This window comes from Anabrus simplex, chromosome 4, assembly GCF_040414725.1.
Source record: "Anabrus simplex isolate iqAnaSimp1 chromosome 4, ASM4041472v1, whole genome shotgun sequence".
Classification (NCBI taxonomy): Eukaryota; Metazoa; Arthropoda; class Insecta; order Orthoptera; family Tettigoniidae; genus Anabrus; species Anabrus simplex.
The window spans coordinates 158,379,573-158,402,260 of NC_090268.1; the positions used below are offsets into that span (position 1 = coordinate 158,379,573).

Sequence of the window (22,688 nt, forward strand, 5' to 3'; positions counted from 1 at the left end):
GATTTGGCCAAGTTATGCGGCCGAATGCCCTTCCTGCCACCAACTCCAGGTGGAGAGATCATCGAGCCAAAATTTCCCTTATTAATAAATTGTAGTCACCGATGGTTTGACAGTTTAAGGAAGAATATGATTCACTGTTACGGAATAAGTTCCGTATAATGACTCCCAAGACACTAGATCTTCATATGAGTGCAATTTAAGGCAGGGCCTCTCAGGGTGCACGCGCCTGGTGCATGCACTGTGCACGGTGCAAAAGACGACTTCGCTTGGTTGACCAGAGTGCAGACCCCACTCCTCGATTTGGAGCAATAGCGCTGTCTCTCTTTCCCCACGCCTGTTTTGCTCGTTCCACCTGTCTCCCTCTTCCTCACTTGCTCCGTAGCGCTCCAGATCCGAGCCGAGTTGAGCCGAATAGCCCAGAAACGAAGCGTTGGTCCGAGCCCAGCCGAGTGGGACCGATGCACATTGCACAGAAACTCTGCCCCGCTGTCTGCACACATGAGATTCTGGGCGTTTGAGAGGCCCTGATTTAAGGCAAGATTCGTGTTTCGTTAGTAATCGGGAGACCTCGTGATAGTTTTGAAATACGGGAAATGTCTAATGATGGAAGGTCATTGTTGTCAGCCACTTTAGAAATTGGTATTTTGTCTTGATCCGTTTACATTAATTTCATGGCTGGATATTCCGAATATTCTAACTCCCACCAAATGTCTAGAGAATGGATTTTGGTATTTTTTTTTCCGCGGTAGCTCTGCATATTTTTATGCTTGTCATTATTAATTTTCATTGTACCTTACTTCTTTACTTTGTAATTTTTAGGTTAAATTTAAATGATCTAGACTGCTATTCTTAAATTTGCTCATCTGTTGGGTTATCGTTTTAGGTTTTATGTATGTTTTCAGTGAATTGGATAATGGAATCCTCCATTTGAATGTTAACTGGTTAATTACTTCATTCAGTATTTCTGTTGTGTCCTTTAATCACTTTTATCTTGGTACTCAACATAAATTGCGAATAATAGTACAGATATGTAAATTGTTATTACTATTATCATTATTATTCAATCAGTAAGGCCTCACCCTATTGGTAGGCAACACTTTAAACGTCTGGGGGCAGGGAAATCTTACGAAAATATACTGAACATCTTGAAGAGTACTTGATTTTCAAGTTTATTAACAGATGTCACTACTTTCGATTTTGGAATGCCACCTAGGGGCTTGGAATGTGTGTGGTTTAATTGAGAATTGTAACTGTTTACGGTTTGGCACAAGAATACTTACGTCTTGTGTATCTAAGTTGTCACTACCGTGACTTCAAATCAAATCAACCTATCATCTCCCAGCTCGCACCTCTAAATAGGGGTAATCTTGAACTTATGATGTATCTGGATCGGATTGTGAACAGTGCTACTAGCTATGGGGGTTCTCCTCACAAGAAGCTACCGGCTCACTGGGGAAGATCTAAGGTAGGCGGCTACATCTTAATATATCCCGTGTACCCGAGCATGAGTGCTATGGGTCACCACTTGTACCGCTAACATCTGCGTGCGGAATCAGTCGCTTCTTTACTTCTCGCGGCCGTCTCGCGGAGGACGTGTTCGGGCTATCCACAAAGCTGCCAACCTGTCTAGTTAGGAGCTAAGACACGTACTAATTCGCTAGTGGTGAAAAGGTGAATTACACCTTTCTTCTTCCCGTGCAGACAGTATGACACCTTTCTTCTTGCCGCGGCCTCATGACATACATTGCCTTAGAGTCATAGGAACGTATTCTATGTGGCCTAGTGGTGGAAAAATGTTCTCGGCCGTGTAGTATATGAGCTTCTGCTCCTGCCTTCTTGGGCTGTTGCTTCCCCTTGAAGTAAGGACAGTGAGTGTCAATCTGGGTGATGCTGGTAAGCTTCCATGTGTAATAAGTGGTACCTGAATGTAGGCCCATTAGGCCATTGAAAGTTTAAGTTGAGAGTTCGATCTCCATCTGAAATGTAATATATGGTCTTGGAAACTCAAGCTTTTCTATAAAATATCAAAGACTCCTTGACAAAAGACGTGTAAAGATTAGCAAGTCTTATGAAATACGAGCTCCTTCTTCCCTGTTAATTATTAAGGTCTAAAGGTAATTATTACCGAGCTCGATAGTTATAGTCACTAGCATGCGGTCAGTATCCAATATTCGGGAGATTGTTGGTTCGAACCCCACTGTCGGCAGCCCTAAAGAAGGTTTCCCATTTTCACACCAGGCAAATGCTGGGGCTTTACCTTAATTAAGGCCACGGCCGCTTCCTTCCCAGTCCTAGCCCTTTCCTGTCCCATCATCGCCATAAGACCTACCTGTGTCGGTGCGACGTAAAGCAACTTGAAAAAAAAAAACCTTTCTGTTGGAATATCCCTTTCTAAATATTAATTCTGGTTGTTGTTTATTGTTAACCGCCAATTGTGTTCTTGTTGTTTTCTTTGAAAAGAAAATAGAAACAGAAAAGAAAGAAAAGATAGGATATTTTTAGATAGTCTATTCCATTTTTTGTGTGGTCATTTATCCACTAGGGTAAGCTTTTTTTATCGCTACTTCCCTTTGATCCCGTAACAATTATTATTATTATTATTATTATTATTATTATTATTATTATTATTATTATTATTATTATAATTTATTGCATTTTAATTTATTCGAAGAAATTATATTATTGTACTTAGGAAGCAAAACGTCCATGTATGTTTTATTTTTAGTATAGGTCGCTATTAGATATTTTATGTAACTTACCGTAACATAGCTCATTAGCTTAGTAATTTGTTTCAGTTTTTTATTTTATTTTATGTTACTCTCGTATTCACTATCTGTCTATGTATCTATTTTTATATCTATCCAACTTCGTGTTAATAAATATTTTGACTTATTATTCTCTTGTTATTAGCTTCCGTGGCTCAGGGGGCAGCTCTTACCTCTTACTACCGCTGGGTTCTGTGGTTCAAATCCCGGTCACTCCATGTGAGGTTTGTGCTGGACAAAGCGGAGGCGGGACAGGGTTCTCTCCCGGTACTCCAGTTTACCCTGTCATGCTTCATTCCAGCAACACTCTCCAATATTATATCATTCCACTAGTCATCGCCCGAGAGGAGTGCGACAGGTTCGGCAACCGGCACAATTCCTATCCTCGCCGCTAGATGAAGGCTTCATTTATTGCATTCCTGACCCGGTCGAATGACTGGAAACATTTTCATTTTCGTTCTGTTGTCATTGCAGGTAGAGTTTGGGTGCAAGTTAAATGTCATTTGCCTCAGTTCGGTTTGAGAACTTCATGTGACCTACAAATAATAAAAAGTCCCGCGTGGTAGAGAAGAAAGGAGAGAGTCAACATGTTAGTGGAAGAAGGTACGACAACAATGAAGGTTAAAATCCCCCACCCGGCCTGGAATAGAACCCAAGACCCCATTCAGTACGCTAACCAGTTAGCCACGGAGATGGGCATAAGTAATAGTTATTCTTCTTTAATAACTGTTATTTCAAACAATTGTATACACAAATGACGACATTAAATCGTGTCTCCATTGATGCAAGTCTCATTCGAAGTTATACAAATCGGCAATGAGAAATCCGATCTTGAATATGAAGACAGAAGTTCGGAACTGTTCAAATCTAGTTAAGTACAGCCTTCTGCATATTAATATGAACAAGCAGGTACATTTAGTTCTGTAAGAAATAAAGAGATAATACATGTTTCCCGCCAATTCTTAACAAAAGTATGGATACCCATTGTTGATAAAGGTAACTTTTTATGTTGCTTGTGTTTGAAATTTCGTACTTGGCATGTATTTATAGCTGTTTCAAATGCATTCAATGAGTGCATTTAATCACATATCAGATGTAACGCTTTTCAGGCGTTTGCTCTATTAACCAGCGTTTCGTCTTACGTCTGACACTAGACTCGTCAGACTGGGATGTGTCAGACCCTACCCACTGACGCTGGGTTTCTGCAGGTGAACTTATCAGAAGCCTATATAAGAGGCACAGTCTGATAACTGCATACAGGAGATAAATCTCCACAATGGAATTATTGCCCGCCTAGCAATTCCGAATGGAAAATTCTAAATTCCCATGGAGGGAATTAGATATTTTTCACCAATAGAGCATGTCAACATAGAGAAAACGCCTGAAAAGCCTTACATCTGATATGTTTTTGACATGCTCTATTGGTGAAAAATATCTAATTCCCTCCATGGGAATTTAGAATTTTCCATTATATTTAATCCGTCGTAATGGATGTCACACCAAAGAAGAGAAGTAAGATTATAATCCTCCACGAATATAGCGGTATGACTCACAGAAAAATATCAGCTGAATGTAATGTAAGTTTTGGTGCTGTTTGTAAAATAATTAGGAGGAAAAATGAGACCGGGTCTATATCACTTCAAAAAATAAAAGTAAAGGGCGATGCTGCCGAAAACGGAAAACCTCGAGGGAAGATGATGCCTATCTCACCAGAACAAGCAAAATTAATCCTCTAAAGAATAGTTTCGATTTACAAATAGAGTTTGAGCGTGCAGGAATAAAAATGGATGTTTCAACAGTGCGTACGTGGCTTTTAGAAGCTGGAAGGAAAGCTGGAAGATGGAGAACAGCTATTAACGTGTCCCAGGAAGAAACAGAGATTGTAATGGGCAAGAAAATATCAGAAGTGGACACAAGAAGTGTGACAAAGGGTCCTATTTAGTGATGAAAGTGCAAGGTTATAACATCTCACATGCAAGGAGAAGCAATAATGAGAAAGTCTCGCCGAACCACATCAGACAGTAAAGTTGCCACAAAAGATGATGTTTTGGGGCTGTTTTACATTCACGTGCCCTAAATGTTTGATTCCTGTTGAAGGAATGATGAATAGCGACAAGCACTGCTATGTACTGAAAAAATCAAATGTTTGTGATGAAAAATGGTTCCCAGTGTTTGGACTGGCATGGAAATTCACAGGACGTTAACTCTATAGAAAATCCATGGGCAATTATCAATAAACGAATGGACTGCAGTAACAAGGAAAAGAGATTTTGTGCTGTAAGTAATAGTATGTTCTAAAACAAACAAGCATCAGCACCCGAGGTCATTAACCCCTGGCAAGGTCGTTGTCCCCTAGCATACATACATACTGTCCTCGCCGGAATTTGCGTAAGAACACAACTAAGTAAAGACGCGTTTTAGGAGAAGGAGGAGGACTGGTCATAGTTATGGTTAGGCCCCTCCAAAATGCCGCATGTGAGGAGGGAGGAACATCTAACCGTAAAACTGGTCCCAAGATGGCGACTGTGTAGTAAGGCCCCTCCAAAATGGCGTCGGGAAGGTCATCTAGTCATAAAACTAGGCCCTGTGTAGTTAGACCCCTCCGAGATGGTACCGGGAAGGGCATCTGACAAGATGGCGTCGGGAAGAGTATCTGGCCGAAAAACTAGGGCCCTGTGAGTTTATGCCCCTCCAAGATGGTTTCGGGAAAGGCACCTAGCAGGATGGCGTCGGGAACGGCATCTGTCCGTAAAACTGGACCCTGTGAGGTTGAGCCCCTCCAAGATGGCGTCGGGGAGGGCATCTGGCGAGATGGCGTCGGAAAGGGCATCTAGCTGTAAAACTAGGACTGTGAGGTTAGGCCCCTGCAAGATGGTGTCGGGAAGGGCATCTGGCAAGATGGCGACGGAAAAGTCATCTCACCGTAAAAGTGAGGTTAGGCTCCTCCACGATGGCGTCTGTGAGGTTAGGCTTGCTCTCTTACGCAAAATCCAGCGGGGACTGTATGTATGTATGAATGCTAGAGGTCAATGACCTTACCTCGGGTGCTGACTCAGCATAAAAATGCTGACGGTTGTTTGTTTTAGAACATACATAGCCCTACTACTGCTGTAGTGAACATGTGGCTTCGTGACCAAGAAATAAGGGAAATGTGTATTTTTAAAAAGCAAACTAACTGACTCTATGCCGAAACGAGTGGAAATGTTCATTGAAGCCAAGGGTGGGCTTATTAATTACTAAAATATTGTTAAATAAGAAATAACTTTCATGATTTGTAAAGTAATTAAAAATAAAATAAAACGGTATCTCTGTTCACATTAATATCCACGAGGCTGTAAGCTGGTTTACTGTTCTCAGTGCTTAGTATGCAGAGACTGTATCCTCGCCAGCACCCTATACCGTGCTACTGCAGTGTTATATGCCACCTTGCGTTTATTAATGGTGGAACTCTTTCAATATTTTGTGGCGCAAGTGTGTAGGCCTACTTCATATATTACAAGAAACTTTTTTCATCAACCTGAATTTCTTTTATAACTAAGAACGTTTATAGATGTAAGGTAGGATGGAATCGCGATCTCTTCCTTCCTCTGCGTGTGAACATAGAATGATAAATGTCGAGCTTGAAATGAAAAGCGCGATAAATGTCCCTACAATGCTGGCTTGGAACTCTTGGAATCCAGCATATTTTATTTCATCCTCTTTGGCCTTAGTTCGATTCGCAGCTCTGGTATAGAACATTTCGTTGCTGTTTGAGCAAAAGGTCATATCTCACAATGTTCTTCCTATCCATTATTTTCCTTAAGGCTGGTCACGCCTCCCAGCCATATACAGTATGGATATGTAGCCCATCAGAGCAATTTTCGTTGTGTTCAGCTTACAAGTAATAGATAATGAACCTTAAGTACATTATACAGTAGGAGTGCGTAAATAAGTCATGTAAACATACATTCCTAGAGTGTCGTACGGTAAGGTTCATTTTCCTTTACACGTAAGCATAGGAAAATGAATACAAGGAATATTGTTCCGAAGGACTTAATATCCACATGTGGCGTGCAGGAGTCAGAAGTCTAAGAAAATAATGGATAGGAAGAGCACTGGGAGATATAACATTTTGCCTGAACAGCGACGATTTCATCCTTACATAAGAGTCCAAAAAAATGAGAAGAAATGTCGGTTTGAAAACGACTTGCCGGGCTGAGTGGCTCAGACGTTTGAAGCGCTGGTCTTCTGACCCAAGCTTGGCAGTTTCGATCCTGGCTCAATGCGTGATCGAATACGTCAGCCTCGTGTCAGTAGTATTGCTGTCATATAAAACAACTCCTGTCAGACTAAATTCCGGCACCTCGGCGTCTCCGAAAACCGTAAAAAGTGGTTACTGGGACGTAAAGCCAGTAACATTATTATGAAGCCGACACATGACCATCCTAGAAACCGCGTATCCCAGTTCAGCTTCTTGTAAATGACGCCTGACCGACCCGTTCCTGAATAAAGAGGGGGACGTAATAATTAGAGCGGGGTTGACTTTAACATGAATATATTTTTGAGCCAATACATGAGAAAATGCGTCAGAGACGTATGGCCACATCATGCGCGCAGCACCTCTCACCGTCACCAATACTGCCTGTCAGCGAAACTCGACCAATTGGAAAGCCAAAACAATGATGGCAGGATGCCATTACCGCCGACATAAGAGCACTCCACCTACAGAGTAATGATGTTTTCTATCGCAAGAAAGATCGTTCCTTGATCGATCAAGCAGACTCGTACACCAGTAGGATAAACGCTTATAATAATAATAATAATAATAATAATAATATGATTTGGAGCTGTAATTGGCGTCATCAATTTCCTGACACCATTGTAACCATGGCAACTGCTGTTCGTCTATGTACAGTAGGTCAGTAGCGCCATCTTCTCACTGTGCGCTTTCTTACTGTAACTAACAAGAGCTTGAGAAAATTTCATATCAAGCGAAACCCGGTCTACTCCAGGATGAAAATCGTTGAACTGACCGAAGAGTGAACACGGGAGCTTGGAATAAAAGGTAGGTACGCTACCTGTACACCATAGGGCTAGTATTATATTTACGAGGTCCAGAATGTCTTTCGTTTCGTCTTAAGTCATGGGCCTTACCATTCTTTTGTGGACACACTCATTTTCTTTCGAATTATAGGAACTCTGTCTCCCCTGTGAGTGGAGAACCTCTGCATGTCGTAAGAAGCTACTAAGAGGGGAACAACCAAATAATCTGTACTTCCTCTCTTGTCTTCTAAGTGCAAAAACATATCCACGATTCTATGATTTTCGATGTAGCGGAGATGATGTACAAATGCGAAGTTTCGCAAATGGTTGTAAAGCCTTGGAATTTTGTATTTCTACTTTTCATGACCATTATATAACTAATTAACAAAATTTAAAAACGTTGAAATGATCAGAAATTCAAAGTACGAAAATGTTATATAAATGCGAAACTACTACTTTTTAAAAATAAAACTTGAATTTTATTTTTTTAATCTTCTTCCGTAAACTCAAACCGAAGAGTTTGTGCCCAATTGGAGCGCTTAATGCTGTTGTTAGCTGATGCTGTAAGATAAACCATTTATCTGTAACTGATATAAAAACACGAATGGCAGAACCAAAATGTTCTATATTACCTTCAACAATGCCACTGATCCATGAACATGACTTTGTTCATTTTGTGAATTTTAATTATCTAATTACTTACTTTTAATTTAGAATTATTAGACTTATAAATACTATTATCCTCGCTATATTTTCCTACTGTGACGTAATACTAATTGATGCCACGAGAGAACAACTAAACCGATTGGTTTTTTTTTCTTTACGTCGCACCGACACAGATATGTCTTATGGCGACGGTGGGATAGGAAAGGTCTAGGAAGTTGAAGGAAGCGGCCGTGGCCTTAATTAAGGTACAGCCCCGGCATTTGCCTGGTGTGAAAATGGGAAACCACGGAAAACCATCTTCAGGGCTGCCGACAGTGGGGCTCGAACCCACTATCTGCCGATTACTGGATACTGGCCGCACCTAAGCGACTGCAGCTATCGAGCTCGGTATCTAAACTGATTACAACGTGCTACGAACTCTTGTATTAGATTTATCTTCACCGAGCTCGATAGCTGCAGTCGCTTAAGTGTGGCCAGTATCCAGTATTCGGGAGATAGTAGGTTCGAACCCCACTGTCGGCAGCCCTGAAAATGGTTTTCCGTGGTTTCCCATTTTCACACCAGGCAAATGCTGGGGCTGTACCTTAATTAAGGCCACGGCCGCTTCCTTCCCACTCCCAGCCCTTCCCTGTCCCATCGTCGCCATAAGACCTATCTGTGTCGGCGCGACGTAAAACAACTAGCAAAAAAAAAAAAATTATCTTCTCCTTACCCTTTACTATCGTCAAATTTCCCTTCTAAAATTTGAACAATATAGAACCCACCACGTGGCAATATTAATCTTCCGAGTATTAAACGAGAATGGCCCATATTAGCCTATCTTCACAACTGAATTTTCTATCCTCTTTCCCCCAGCATAACAGACGCTCCAGTAGAACCCTTGGTATCCTTCTCAGCAGGTCAGAAGCATATGACCGTTCCTTTTTCTGCGAATGGAGCTAGGATATGGAGCTCTCTCCCCCATAACATTAGAGCCACAAAAAGTTTAAATTCATTGAAGTCATCTTGCCGTGAGCATCTCTTCGGTGTTTGTCGCCAGGTTGAATGAATTTTGTGATGTGAATGTGTGTGTGAATGTACGTTTACTGTGCTTTTGATATTTTGTGTCATGTTACTTCTAACTTGTAAGATAAGATTATGAATGTTTTTCTCAGTTGTACACTGTTAAGGATGCATAGTTAAGTGTAAAAGAGTACCATGAGTCCTAACTTCGCTACTACGAATAAAGGCAATAATAATAATAATAATAATAATAACAATAATAATAATTAATCGTGAAAAGTTAACTCTCTTAACTCGGGGACTGGGTATCCGTGCTACCCCCGAATACCCCTGCAAGTCATACACCACACAAAACACTATCCTCCACCGCAATAACACAGTGTTCCATGCTCAGTATATGACGCCCACCCTTGTCGGAGGGTCTATCTTACAAGGGCTGCACAAGGCTAGCAATAGCCACACGAAATTAATTTCAAACCATCGCCATTATCGATATAAAAAATTGCACCTCTTAAAATAAGAATTGAAGGAATTCTTCCGAAAACAACCAATGTCAGCGTACCAAAAATGAGATATTCGTAGAACGGGAAAAACAGGATTCTCGTCTGTCCGCATAAATCACATATTTTACAAAATCAGCCATAGCCACCGAATTACAGGAGCATGGAATATTAGTACTTCGTTAAAAGTGACAAATATCAGTTGGGTTGCCAGCAAGTATAACCATATTCAAATGAAATTGGTTGTTTTTTCTTGCAAGCCATCATTTTCTGCCACCCTGTGTTCGGACTATCAGTTGATTGAAAAGGAAAAAAGGGTTACCACACCAGAAGTACCAAATGAATGGAGTGAAATAATAAGTAATTGCCGAAGAAGATCACCTCCATTTGTTGTCGTTGTTGTAGCTCCTTAAAACGATTGCGTGCATTCGTTTTGAAACCAGAAGGTAGCCTGTTCTACACACAGCTGTGTTCCTGAAGGGAATATTGACGTAGGTGAAGATGACAACAGTAGTGGATGCACCGAGTGAAAACGTTCTAGTGAACTATGACATTACTGTGTTATTATCTTGATCCGTTTCCATTACCATGTAATGTAAAACATTAGTAAGAAAAACTACCAAAAATCTATAACACAAACATAGACTATCATGAAGTTTTGTTGAATAAACTATGATAATATTGATATTAACTTAAATATACATCTGTAAGGACAAATTATGATTCAATAAAAGTCGATTTAAGGAATACTATGCTTTATTTATGACAATTTCAGGCAAAAGCAACCATTGTCAGAATGGTTGTTTTATTTTTAAGAGGATAATTTTGAACTTTTAACATCAAAAACTTCAACAAACTGTTTCTTTTATTATTATTATTATTATTATTTTATTATTATTATTATTATTATTATTATTATTATTATTATTATACTACCGAGCTCGATAGCTGCAGTCGCTTAAGTGCGGCCAGTATCCAGTATTCGGGAGATAGTAGGTTCGAACCCCACTGTCGGCAGCCCTGAAAATGGTTTTCCGTGGTTTCCCATTTTCACACCAGGCAAATGCTGGGGCTGTACCTTAATTAAAGCCACGGCCGCTTCCTTCCCACTCCTAGCCCTTTCCTGTCCCATTGTCGCCGTAAGACCTATCTGTGTCGGTGCGACGTAAAACAACTAGCAAAAAAAAAATATATATATATATATTATTATACTAGAGTCGAAAACATACACATTTAATGTACAAGTCAGCTTGAAGTATACAAAACATAACATGCGAGATCATATTACACACGCCCGGTATGTTTCAATGTCCAATGCACTCTGAATGGCTTGTAGGAGATCATCCTCTGTGCAAGATGTTGGGCACAAAGGACACTGAAGCATGTGGATCATGGTTTGTTCCTACCCATATTAACATCTTGTATCACTTGTGCTGAATCCCCATGTCTTCAAGTTATCCCTGGATCTTCCCACTCCTGATCGTAGCCTGTTCAGGGTCTTCCACAATAGCCAGCTTTCATTATGTCCAGGTGGTAACTGCTCAGCTGCTGGGATGATCTTCTTCCACAGCCCCAGCCTTGCCTTCTCTGGTGACGGTAATCACCTCAGATACGTCGTCAAGAAGCTCTTCCTTGATCTCAGCCGTTGCTGAAGAGGACTATGTTCATGCAGCGGGTGGGCGCTGTCTTTAAGCCTCTCCCTGCTGGCAGCTACTACTCTACGTACAAAGGGTGGCGCTATTCCCGCCAGGCAATAGAGCTTATCTGTCGGAGTAGGCTTTAAGCAACCTGTAATCAACCTGCAGGTTTCATTGAAGACCATATATACGTGTCTGGCGTGAGATGAACTGTATCAGACTGGGGAAGCATATTTAGCAGCAGAAAAACACGGTGCCATTGCTGACGTTCACATTGTTTGAGGATGAGAGCCCCATTGTGACCTTGCCAATTTGCGAACAAGATTGTTTCGTGTGGAGATTTTCGTCTCATTACTCTCGCTATAGGTTTTGTACGTAAGAGCTCTATCAAGCGTCACTCCCAGGTATTTTGAAGTGTGACAGTGCTGTAATTGGATACCTGACCATACTAGACGTTACTCAACATACTGTGTATCATTTTTTTCTTATGAACAGATATATGAAAATTTTGCCTGGTTTCATTTTACACAGGACAGCATTTATACAGTTTTTCTCCTGAACATTTCATATTTTTACATTGCTTGTTTTTGCTAGAAACCATTCAGTTATGATAATTATCATTTCCTTTCAGCCATCGCGAATCTTCCATTTGGAAACACATACCGGTAATCATAAACTTCAGCTTGTACTTTTCTCACGTACTCAAACTTGTGTTTTACTGTTCGCAGGAGAAGTACGACAACAACTGGTGGATCGGTCGGCTGGTGAAGGAAGGTAGCGACGTTGGCTTCATTCCCTCGCCGGTGAAGTTGGAGAACCTGAGACTGCAGCAGACCCAGGCCCGCAACTCCAAGCTGTACTCGTCCAAGACGTCCTCGTCTAGTAACCTAGGTGCGCTAGTGAACGATGTGCTGTCCACCACTAAGAGTGGGAACTCGCGAGGTTCCACCCCTCCCACCCCTGGTACGTTAGTTCGGCCGTTCTCTTATGTTAAACACTCACACAACGCTTTCTTTACTTTAGTTACCGTAGACTTTTGAGTTCAATTTTTACGTTGTAGCATTAAAAATACATTGTCGAAGATAAATCATCGGAGCTTAATATATTTGCAATCTAACACTGAATTTACTGAAGAGTTTTCAGAGAGATAAATAATGATGGCTGACTTCAAAACTGTTTCAGTCCATTTGCATACAATTCAAGCTATAGGCGTATAAATATACAGAGTGGTCCAAAACAACGTGAATAGGGTATGTGCTCGTTAGCGTTGGTCATACTGATACATAATTGGAAAAAATAATTCGATATCTCGCTCCGTTGTCATCTTTTCAGCTACTGAAGTTAACCAATCAGAGCGGTTCGCGGGCGAATTCCGACGTGCTTTGCGAGGCGGTATTGCTAAATCTGCACGTGGCTTAAGCTTGAGAAGAAATTTCTCCAGGGGAAGTATTTAAACACCGACCTCCCAGCTGACACAATCGCACTATGGCATGCAGTGTTGCCAACTTAGTGGATTTTTTCGCTAAATTTGGCGGAATTGGAAGACTGTCGGTGGAGAAATATATCATTTAGCGGACAGCGGATTTTTGGCGGAATTCTAGATTTATTATAGCGAAATATAGTGTTTTATCCATTTTACGTTTTTTTTAACATTTGTACTCCAGTCTGTCTCCAAGCTATTCCGTATTTCTTATCAGGAGCTAGCAGTCACATGAAGAAAACATGTTATTTGGATTTGATGTTATGAGATCATGGTATCATACATTTGTAATGCGTGGGGAAAAGGTACTTTTCCCTCATTGCTATTTGCTTTACGTCGCATCGACACAGATAGGTCTTATGGCGACGATAGGACAGGAAAGGACTAGGAATGGGAAGGAAGCGGCCGTGGCCTTAATTAAGGTACAGCCCCAGCATTTGCCTGGTGTGAAAATGGGAAACCACGGAAAACCACTTTCAGGGCTGCCGACAGTGGGGTTCGAACCCACTATCTCCCGGATGCGAGCTCACAGCTGCGCGCTTCTAACCGCAAGGCCAACTCGCCCGGTCTTTTCGCTTATTTGACGTATGACGACAGATAATGAAACTGTGAGAGAGTAGCATTTATATTTATGCTACGAAGGAAGACCGTTTAATGAACTGGCCTGTTTTCTGTGTGGCTCTTGAGGTAGGGGATTCACCTGGTTTGCACCCGGCACTAAAACGCCTACTAGTTTTAGCTCGCCGACTCGCAACTAGGGGGTTAATCCCAGTGAAACTCACAGATCAGTTGAGTGCAGACATTTATTATTATTATTATTATTATTATTATTATTATTATTATTATTATTATTATTATTATTATTATTATTATTATTGCCAGGCTGAGTGGCTCAGACGATTGAGGCACTGTCCTTCTGACCCCAACGTGGCAGGTTCGATCCTGGCTCAGTCCGGTGGTATTTGAAGGTGCTCAAATACGTCAGCCTCGTGTCGGTAGATTTACTGGCACGTAAAAGAACTCCCGCGGGACTAAATTCCGGCACCTCGGCGTCTCCGAAAACCGAAAAAGTAGTTAGTGGGACGTAAAGTAAATAACATTATTATTATTATTATTATTATTATTATTATTATTATTATTATTATTATTATTATTATTATTATTATTATTATTAATGCTTTTTTATTGCTCATTATTGAGATCAGATTTCTTGGCGGAATTTTAGCGTATTTTTAGTAGTATTTAGATAATCTTTAAAATATAAGTTGGCAACACTGATGGCAAGTACAGTACGGTGTCACTGCCTGAAATCCACGGTGTGATTGTGTTAATGTTTGACGTTGATTTCTCGGCATTGGTAGCTGCTAGATGATCGGACATTTACGGAAATCTTCGATAAGCAGCCCTGTGGCATGCGTTCAGTGAACTTGGACTCGCATTGTAACGCAAGCCTCTTTGACTGGTTCTCTCAAGCATGCAGAGTAGCAACACCGCCTCGCAAAGTCCATTCGAATTCGCCCGCCCGCGAAGTAATCTGATCGGCTAACTTCAGCAGCTGAAAAAATGACAAGGGTGTGAGATGTCGAATTGTACTTTTCAAATCACGTATTAGACCAACTACAGTATCTAGCGCTCATATGCCCGGTTCACGCTGCTTTCGGCCACCCTACACAGACTTGTAGAATTGTAATATTTAATGTATAATAAACCTCAATATCTTCCCTAGAATAAGATTATTATGATGATGAAGATCATCATTGTTTTGAAGTGCCCAGTAATTTGTTCCTGAGCTCTGGCGCTAAGGAAGACTGTGAAGAAAGTGACGCTAAAGGGAAAATAATCGCCCCTAGCCCGTAGATAAAGATGATCATGGAACAAAAGTATACTTAGTAGCAATTTAAGCATTTATCGAATTAGGAGAGTGAGGAGACTAATGTATACCTCTAGGGTGAAAGATCAGGATCCATTCACAAAGTTGACACTCCAGAAGCAGATCGGTGATAAATGTTAACAAACTGCCAATTTGTAACATTTGAACACGACTAATATGAGAATGCTATTGATAAAAGGTACGAGATGAGTTGGAAGGCAGCTAGTCATTGGAGGAATATCTGGAACTCAAAAATATAACGAACTGGAAAAGAAAAAAAAACAAGAATGTGACGTTTAAAAGGTAGTCTTAAAGAGGACAACGTTCATAGTGGGTTGTAGTAAAATAATAATGATGATGAAGAATACATAATCACATCCATGAGGAAAATGCGCCTAGCCTTCCACGGCCACTTGACCGGTATGGACCCCCGCAAGCTCTCCAACAATATCTTCAGCACGACAGGTAAAGGTAAAGCCTCCAAGGAACAGGTGGAATATCGCAGTGAAATCGGACCATGAACAATTACAAATTCCACTAAACACCACACAGGGTCAATCCCAATTCAGACAGATTACTGTGCAGGGTGTGTTCCCAGTGTCCCTCACCAGCAAGAACAACACGAGGACCACCACACCGAAGTGAACGGAGGAGAGGAAGCTGGCACACAGCCAGAAGATGGAAGCTTTCTGGACCAAGAAGAAACACGAGACCCATGTTTTTAACCAGTTGTTTTACGTCACACCGACACAGATAAGTCTTATTGCAACTGTGGAATAGGAAAGGGCTAGGAGTGGGAAGGAAGTGCTCGTAGCATTAATTAAAGTACAGCCCCAGCATTTGCCTGGTGTGAAAATGTGAAACCACGAAAAACCATCTTCAAGGCTGCTGACAGTGGGATTCGAACCCACTACCTCCCGAATAGGTGGATACATGCCACACTTAACCGACTGCAGCTATCGACCTCGGTGGAGACCCAATGTAGAGAGTCAAAACGAGCCCCATTTTCCTAAATAATCCCAAACGAAATAATAATAATAATAATAATAATAATAATAATAATAATAATAATAATAATAATAATAATAATCCAAGCGGAGAACTTCTTGGAAACAAACGACACAATTACTCGTGAGATCTAGCCAACGCTCTTCGAGCTGCTGCAATGGAGGTTTATGAAGAGATCCACAGCATTGCCGTATTGATATTAATAGATCTAAATACGAGGCAGAATTCATTAATCCAACAGTTAGAGGGCGACAAGGAGAAGAATACTATTAATAAGCCCACAGTATCATATTTTTTGGAGAAATATAACTTACGTATTATCTTGCTTGTGCTTGTGGATTGACGAGGACGCTACAAACTGAGCAGTAAATTGCAAAAATACAATGTAGTCGGCATTATAAAGGACTCGGTAGCTATATTGAGCAATTGTTTATACGGCTTTCGAACTAACAAGAAGCAATAACGAAATTTCCTGCAATAGGTTGAAAATATAAGATAGTGTAACTCTGCGTTTCAATGACAAGCCCAGCTTGAGCCAGATTAGTAAAGAAGAAGAAGAAGTATTAGAATAAGAAGAATTAGTTGCCTAAGGTAATAATAGTTGCTTTTCTATTGGCCGACTGAAAATTTAATAAACTAGTTAGAACAAAGGGAGCCTCCGTGGCTCAGGCGGCAGCGCGCCGGCCACTCACCGCTGGGTGCCGTGGTTCAAATCCCGGTCACTCCATGTGAGATTTGTGCTGGACAAAGCGGAGGCGAGCCAGGTTTTTCTCCGGGTACTCCGGTTTTCCCTGTCATAATTCATTCCAGCAACACTCTCCAATATCATTTCATTTCATCTGTCATTCATTAATCATTGCCCCAGAGGAGTGCGACAGGTTTCGGCAGCCCGCACAATTGATATCCTCGCTGCTAGATGGGGCTTCATTCATTCCATCTCTGACCCGGTCACTGACTGGAAACAGGCTGTGCATTTTCATTTTCAGTCGGAACAAAGAAAAATGAAGGAATAGCTCTAGTAAGGAACAGAATATCTTTCAGCAATGTCATTGCTGGCAGCAATTCAAACACAAAACTACTTGAAAGACATAACACAATCAGACCCATAACGTTCCGAACCACTAGAGAGAAATGTCACAATAACATTTATCTATACTGTTTGAAGTACGGAATAAAATGGAATCGGAGCTAACGGATCATCTGTAATTGGAGAAGTAATGACTCTGTTGATGATAAATAAATAAACAAATCAAATCAAGTTTCGACATTCCTTCTGCCTATATCACGCATGACTTGCATAACCACCAGAGTTAAATATTCACTAATATTTTCCAGTAAACGAAGCTTTTTTTGTATTTGCTCCATCGCCTTTATGGCTTTGTTCACTTTTATTTTGAACGACAGCTCGTAAGTCCTTTAGATCCTTGACTCAACTGAATGCAGCATACGACTGTGCGTGAATAAACACAGCCTTAGGGTAAGGTAGATCTCAAATTAGTAAAGAGTCTGCCCCTGCTTGAGCGTGCAGCAGAATACCCTTCTGCTATGTCACTGGAGGCACAGATTGATTGAAACACAAAACTGCTTGAAGGATAGAATACGATTAGAATCAGACCTAACGCAATTAGCAACAGAACACTGTTCTCTGTGTACTGAATCACACTCTTTTTGTCAATATCATAGCCTACATAACATACAGAACTACCAGAGTACAACATTTTACGATAACCTTCTTCTTCTTCTTCTTCTTCTTCTTCTTCTTCTTCTTCTTCTTCTTCCTCCGGGCTGAGTGGCTCAGACGGTTGAGGCGCTGGCCTTCTGACCCCAACTTGGCAGGTTCGATCCTGGTTCAGACAGGTGGTATTTGAGGGTGCTCAAATACATCAGCCTCGTGTCGGTAGATTTACTGGCACGTAAAAAACCCTCCTGCGGGACTAAATTCCGGCACCTCGGCGTCTTTGAAAACCGAAAAAGTAGTTAGTGGGACGTAAAGCCAATATCTTCTTCTTCTTCTTCTTTTTCTTGTACGACCACGGGTAGTTTTGTCATGGTTTTGGTTTTCTTCTCTCCTCCCTGAACCACTTCACCCTCTCTCCTTCCTCAGCTGAGATTTTCAGTATCCTCTTCTCTTTCCTCCCCAGTCAGCCTCCTGTATCCTGTTCCTGTACCTGCCCGTGTGGTTATTTCTCCAGTCCTTTGTCCCTTTCACCTTGATCGCCTTCTCAGTCCATCTGGCCATCTGGCCGCTTGCTAGTCAATGTTGACGTCCATTTTACTCGAGGCCTACTAGTTGGCATAGTAAATCTAATCTTTCCTGGGCGTCTATGGCTGAATTTACTGAGTTCGACAACCCACTTGGTTCCCGTATTTCCTGTCGTCCTACCGGTTGTCTCCCATAATCATCTGGGTGTCCATCCTGATCAACTGTCCAGCAAGTGAGTCTTACTTCTTCTGAGATCGTTCTCATGTTTCGTCCTTCGATCTTCGTTCCTATTTTCCTCTCCTCTGTTCGGCCCCAGCACAATCCTGAAGACCTGAAGAGTTTTCTTTCTCCAGTTGCTCTTCCCCCTGCTTTCCTAGTGCCATCGTCTCGGCCGAGTACAGTACCCAGTTCCTCAATGTTGCCTTGTAATGCCTGATCTTAGCATCCCTTGGTATGTTTATTTTATTTTATTGTACACTTCTCTGGTCGCAAGGTGCATGGTTATCCCTTCGCTGCTCCTGTTCCTTCCTGTCATATATTCTCCAAGGTACTTACACTTTCCTGCCTTCTGGTGTTTTACAAGCCCCGGTTGTGTTCAGCAATCCGTTTTCCCACCACTCGGGCTATCTTGCTCATGTTGTCGAGTTGTTTCTATACGTCTTCCTCCGTCTCGCTTACTATGGCTATGTCGTCCGCAAAGGTTAGGCGGTCCTCATCTGCGCTGGTATTCTCGTTGTCTCCCACGTGAGTCTTGATGATGATGATGATGATGATGATGATGATGCTTGTTGTTTTAAGGGGCCTAACATCGAAAGTCATCGGCCCCTAACGTGAGTCTTTGGTATCCATTATCTTGTCGTTTGTTGCCCTCCACTGTCCGATAACTTCGTCCAATGTTATGTTAAATACTTTCTGGGTTTTTCTATCACATTCTTGGCTTTCTCAACTGTATTTTAGATGGAAACTGGTAAATCTTCACAATTCTTTACACGACGGAATGCAACATACACTAGTCTGTGCGTAAGCACAAGCTTAGGAAGGTAGGTGCCAAGTTTATAAAGAGCCTTCCCCAGCTTGCCTACTGGAAGACTGTTTAAAAATTGAATTACGTTAAATAGACCCAGAAAGAATGAAGAAATAGGCTTAGTATGGAATAGAATTCCATTCAGCTGTCTCACTGATACAAGCAATCGATTCAATCACAAAACTGCTTGAAAGACATAAAATTAAATTCAGCCATGAAGCAATTAGATACAGAACGCCGTTTATACTGAACCACGTCCTCACTCTGGCACTATTTCAAATAATAATAATAATAATAATAATAATAATAATAATAATAATAATAATAATAATTGTTCCGAGGTATCTGTGGAACAGCAGAGGTGAAAGAAGGTGCGGGGGTGAATAGGTCCCAAAATACGAAATTAAAGTTAAGATAAAATTTAACAAGGTTATATTTTCTTTTCAAGATTAAGAAATAACAAAGAGAACAGGTACTCAGTAGCCGAAACACAATTCAAAAATGTACAAATACAGTGATTACAGGATTTGGGCTCCGAGAGCCAGACACACAATTCTTGAGCTATAAGCCCAACCTAGCGATATACCGAATTCAACAAAGGGGCAGAAGACCCCAATCATGCCTAGGAGCACTTGCTCCTCTTTACCCGGTAAAGCCTCCTCGAGGCATACAACAACTCAATTTTCAAGAAAGAGCAGCTCGCTCTCAAAATTTAAGCCTATCAAAGGCCACACCAAACTCCACATTCAAGTCGTCCTCCAAGGACATGAAAACTGGGGTAAAATTACCCAACCTACTGAGGCCTATTAAGTAAAGAAACAGGAAAATTACATGGCCTCTAAAATACCAACTGAAAGGAGGCGAAGCTGCACTCCTAATACATTTTGTTTAAAACCTACTTGGTACTGGGCCGTTAATGCAAGGGCTAATCCTATTCTAAAGAGGTGACTTATACGAGAAGACAATTTACATTACGCTTGACTGGAAGAAACGGTTGAGAAAAATAAGTTCACCTCAAAGCAATATGAGTGGGAGCTCGAGAGGGTTAAGCACTCTCTATCCCAATTTGTAGTTTAAAAGATAGAATATATACTAAGTGTCTTTACATTTTAGGGGAAAAGTTACATGGTGGAAAAGCTTCGGGCCTGCCCCGAGAGTTAAACTGCTGAGCTAGCAAAAAAGAAGTTATTAAACGGCCATTACCTTGTGGTTGAACTGCTGCCCGAAGAAAGAGGCGCTTCCCGCCCCCTGCTATGTACTTTACACACTGAAAGATGTTACTGAAGTGGCGCGGAGACCCGAAAATCAGCAGTTTATATACTCTCGCGGAAAGTTCGAGGCGTTTCAAGAATGAGAACACCCTCCCACAAGAATTTTATTGGTTAGGGTTAAGCAACATATCCAAGTTGAAGAAGATACACCTGATCGGTCATAAATTAATTAAAGAAATTCGGGATTGGCTAAATAAAAACCTGGCGGAAGGAAGGGGTTAATATTGCCAACATAAACAATACCTGAAAGAAATTTAACAAAGAACAAACTTATAAACACAAAATTTCTTCAAAAACATAGTTCTTTCACTTCGCCCTAGGGTGCATAATTGTATTTCTTCAGTAGTGCCATCTGGAAGAGAATGTCCACACTTCTTACTACAGGCAAAACAAAAATACATCGAAAACGACCCAGTTCAGAAACTTCAAATTTTACAAGTAGTGACATCTTCTGAGAAACTTGAAAATTACGCAGTAGATAAAGTTCAGACTTCCTCCAGTAGAGGAGTTTCAACTAGCGCAAAGTTTGAATTAGCGGCATGGAGGTGTACCACCCGGTATAATAATAATAATAATAATAATAATAATAATAATAATAATAATAATTGTTACCGCGTTTTGATGGTAGGTAGAGGTGTAAGAAGGTGCGGGCATGAATGGGTCTCAAACTACGGAATCAAAGTTAACGTAAAATTTAACAAGGTTATATTTTCTTTTCAATATTAAGTAATAACAAAGAACAGGTACTTAGTAGCCGAAACACAATTTGAAATGTACAATTGCAGGGATTACAGAGTTTGGGCTTCGAGCCCTGAGTTCATAATTTTTGAGCAACTAGCCCAACTTTCCGATATACAAATTTTAACAAAGGGGCAGAAGACCCCAATCAAACCCTGGAGCACTTGCTCCAAATTACACAGTAAAGCCTCCTCGAGGCACACAACACTCCGTTTCCAAAAGAGCCACTCGCTCTTTCATTTAAGCCTTTCCCAGGCCACACCAAACTCCACCTTCAAGTTGTCCGTCAACGGACATAAACACAGGGGTAAAATACCCAATCTACTGAGGTCTATTAAATGAAAAGCAGGTTAATTAAATGACCTCTAAAACAATTTGAGAGGAGGCGAACTTGCACTCCTAATACAACTTTGATGTTAAGACCTACTTTGGCTCTTAGGCCACTGATGCAAGGGCTAATCCCATACTACAGAGGTGACTTAGAAAAGAACAATTTGTTTTACATTATCGAAGAATACGTTGAGAAAAATAAGTTCACCTCCGAACAATATGAGTGGGAGCTCGAGAGGGTTAGCACTCTCTATCCCAGAATGTAGCTTTACAAGAGAATCGAAGAAAAGAGTAGTTACATTTTAGGAAAAGGTTACATGGTAGAACGCTTCGCACCCGCCCCGAGAGTTAAACTGCTGAGCAAGAAAAGAAAGAATTTATTAATCGGCCATTACCTTATTGTTGACCGCTGCAGAAGAAAGAGGCGCTACCCGCCTCCTGCGATGTACTTAATACACTGAAAGATGGAACAGAAGTGGCACGGAGACCCAAAAATCAGCAGTTTATAACCTCTCGTGGAAGGTTCTAGGCGTTAGGGGAATGAAAACACCCGCCCACAATTATTTATTTGGCTAGGACCCCGCAATCGATTCAAGTTGGGGGAAGATACATCTAATTGGATAGAAATTAATTTAAGAAATTCGGGATTGGCTACATGCAAAACAAGGGGAAAGAGAGGGGTATACAGCCAACTTAAACAATAACAGAAAGAAATTTAGCAAAGAACAAACATTTGAAATAAAAATTTCTTCAACAAAATAGTTCTTTGACTCCGCACTAGGTTGCACTATTGTTGATCTTCAGTAGTGTCCTCTAGAAGAGAAAGTTCACACTTCTTACTTCAAGCTAAACAAAAACACATCAAAAGTGACACAGTTCAAAAACTCAAAATTTTCCACGTGGTGACATCTTCTGAGAAAGTAGAGAATTAATAGAGTAGATAAAGTTCAACCTTCCTCCAGAAGAGGAGTTTCAACTGGCGCAACTTTTAAATAAACGGTGTAGAGGTGTACCGCCCGGTACAATAATAATAATAATAATAATAATAATAATAATAATAATAATAATAATAATAATATGGACTCCGCTACCGTGTATAAACATTTGAATTTGACGCCATCTGGCCGCTTGCTATTCAATTTCGACGTCCATTTTACTCGAGGTCAACTAGA

General features: G+C 41.0%; 1 protein-coding gene across 4 annotated transcripts in view; it reads left to right on the top strand.

Moving 5' to 3' along the window:
• The window catches only part of Ca-beta (Ca2+-channel-protein-beta-subunit), a 592,192-nt gene that overhangs the window by 487,895 nt on the left and 81,609 nt on the right, over positions 1–22,688 (top strand). For 3 of the 4 annotated variants that reach the window (XR_010859801.2, XM_067145289.2, XM_067145288.2), the window contains exon 4: positions 12,321–12,555. Coding sequence is in view for 3 of the 4 variants with exons in the window: in XM_067145289.2 (XP_067001390.2) it covers positions 12,321–12,555 (235 nt within the window). In the remaining variant the exon portion in view is untranslated. The remainder of the gene's footprint in view (positions 1–12,320; positions 12,556–22,688) is intronic. The other variant, XM_067145290.2, reaches the window with a different exon arrangement.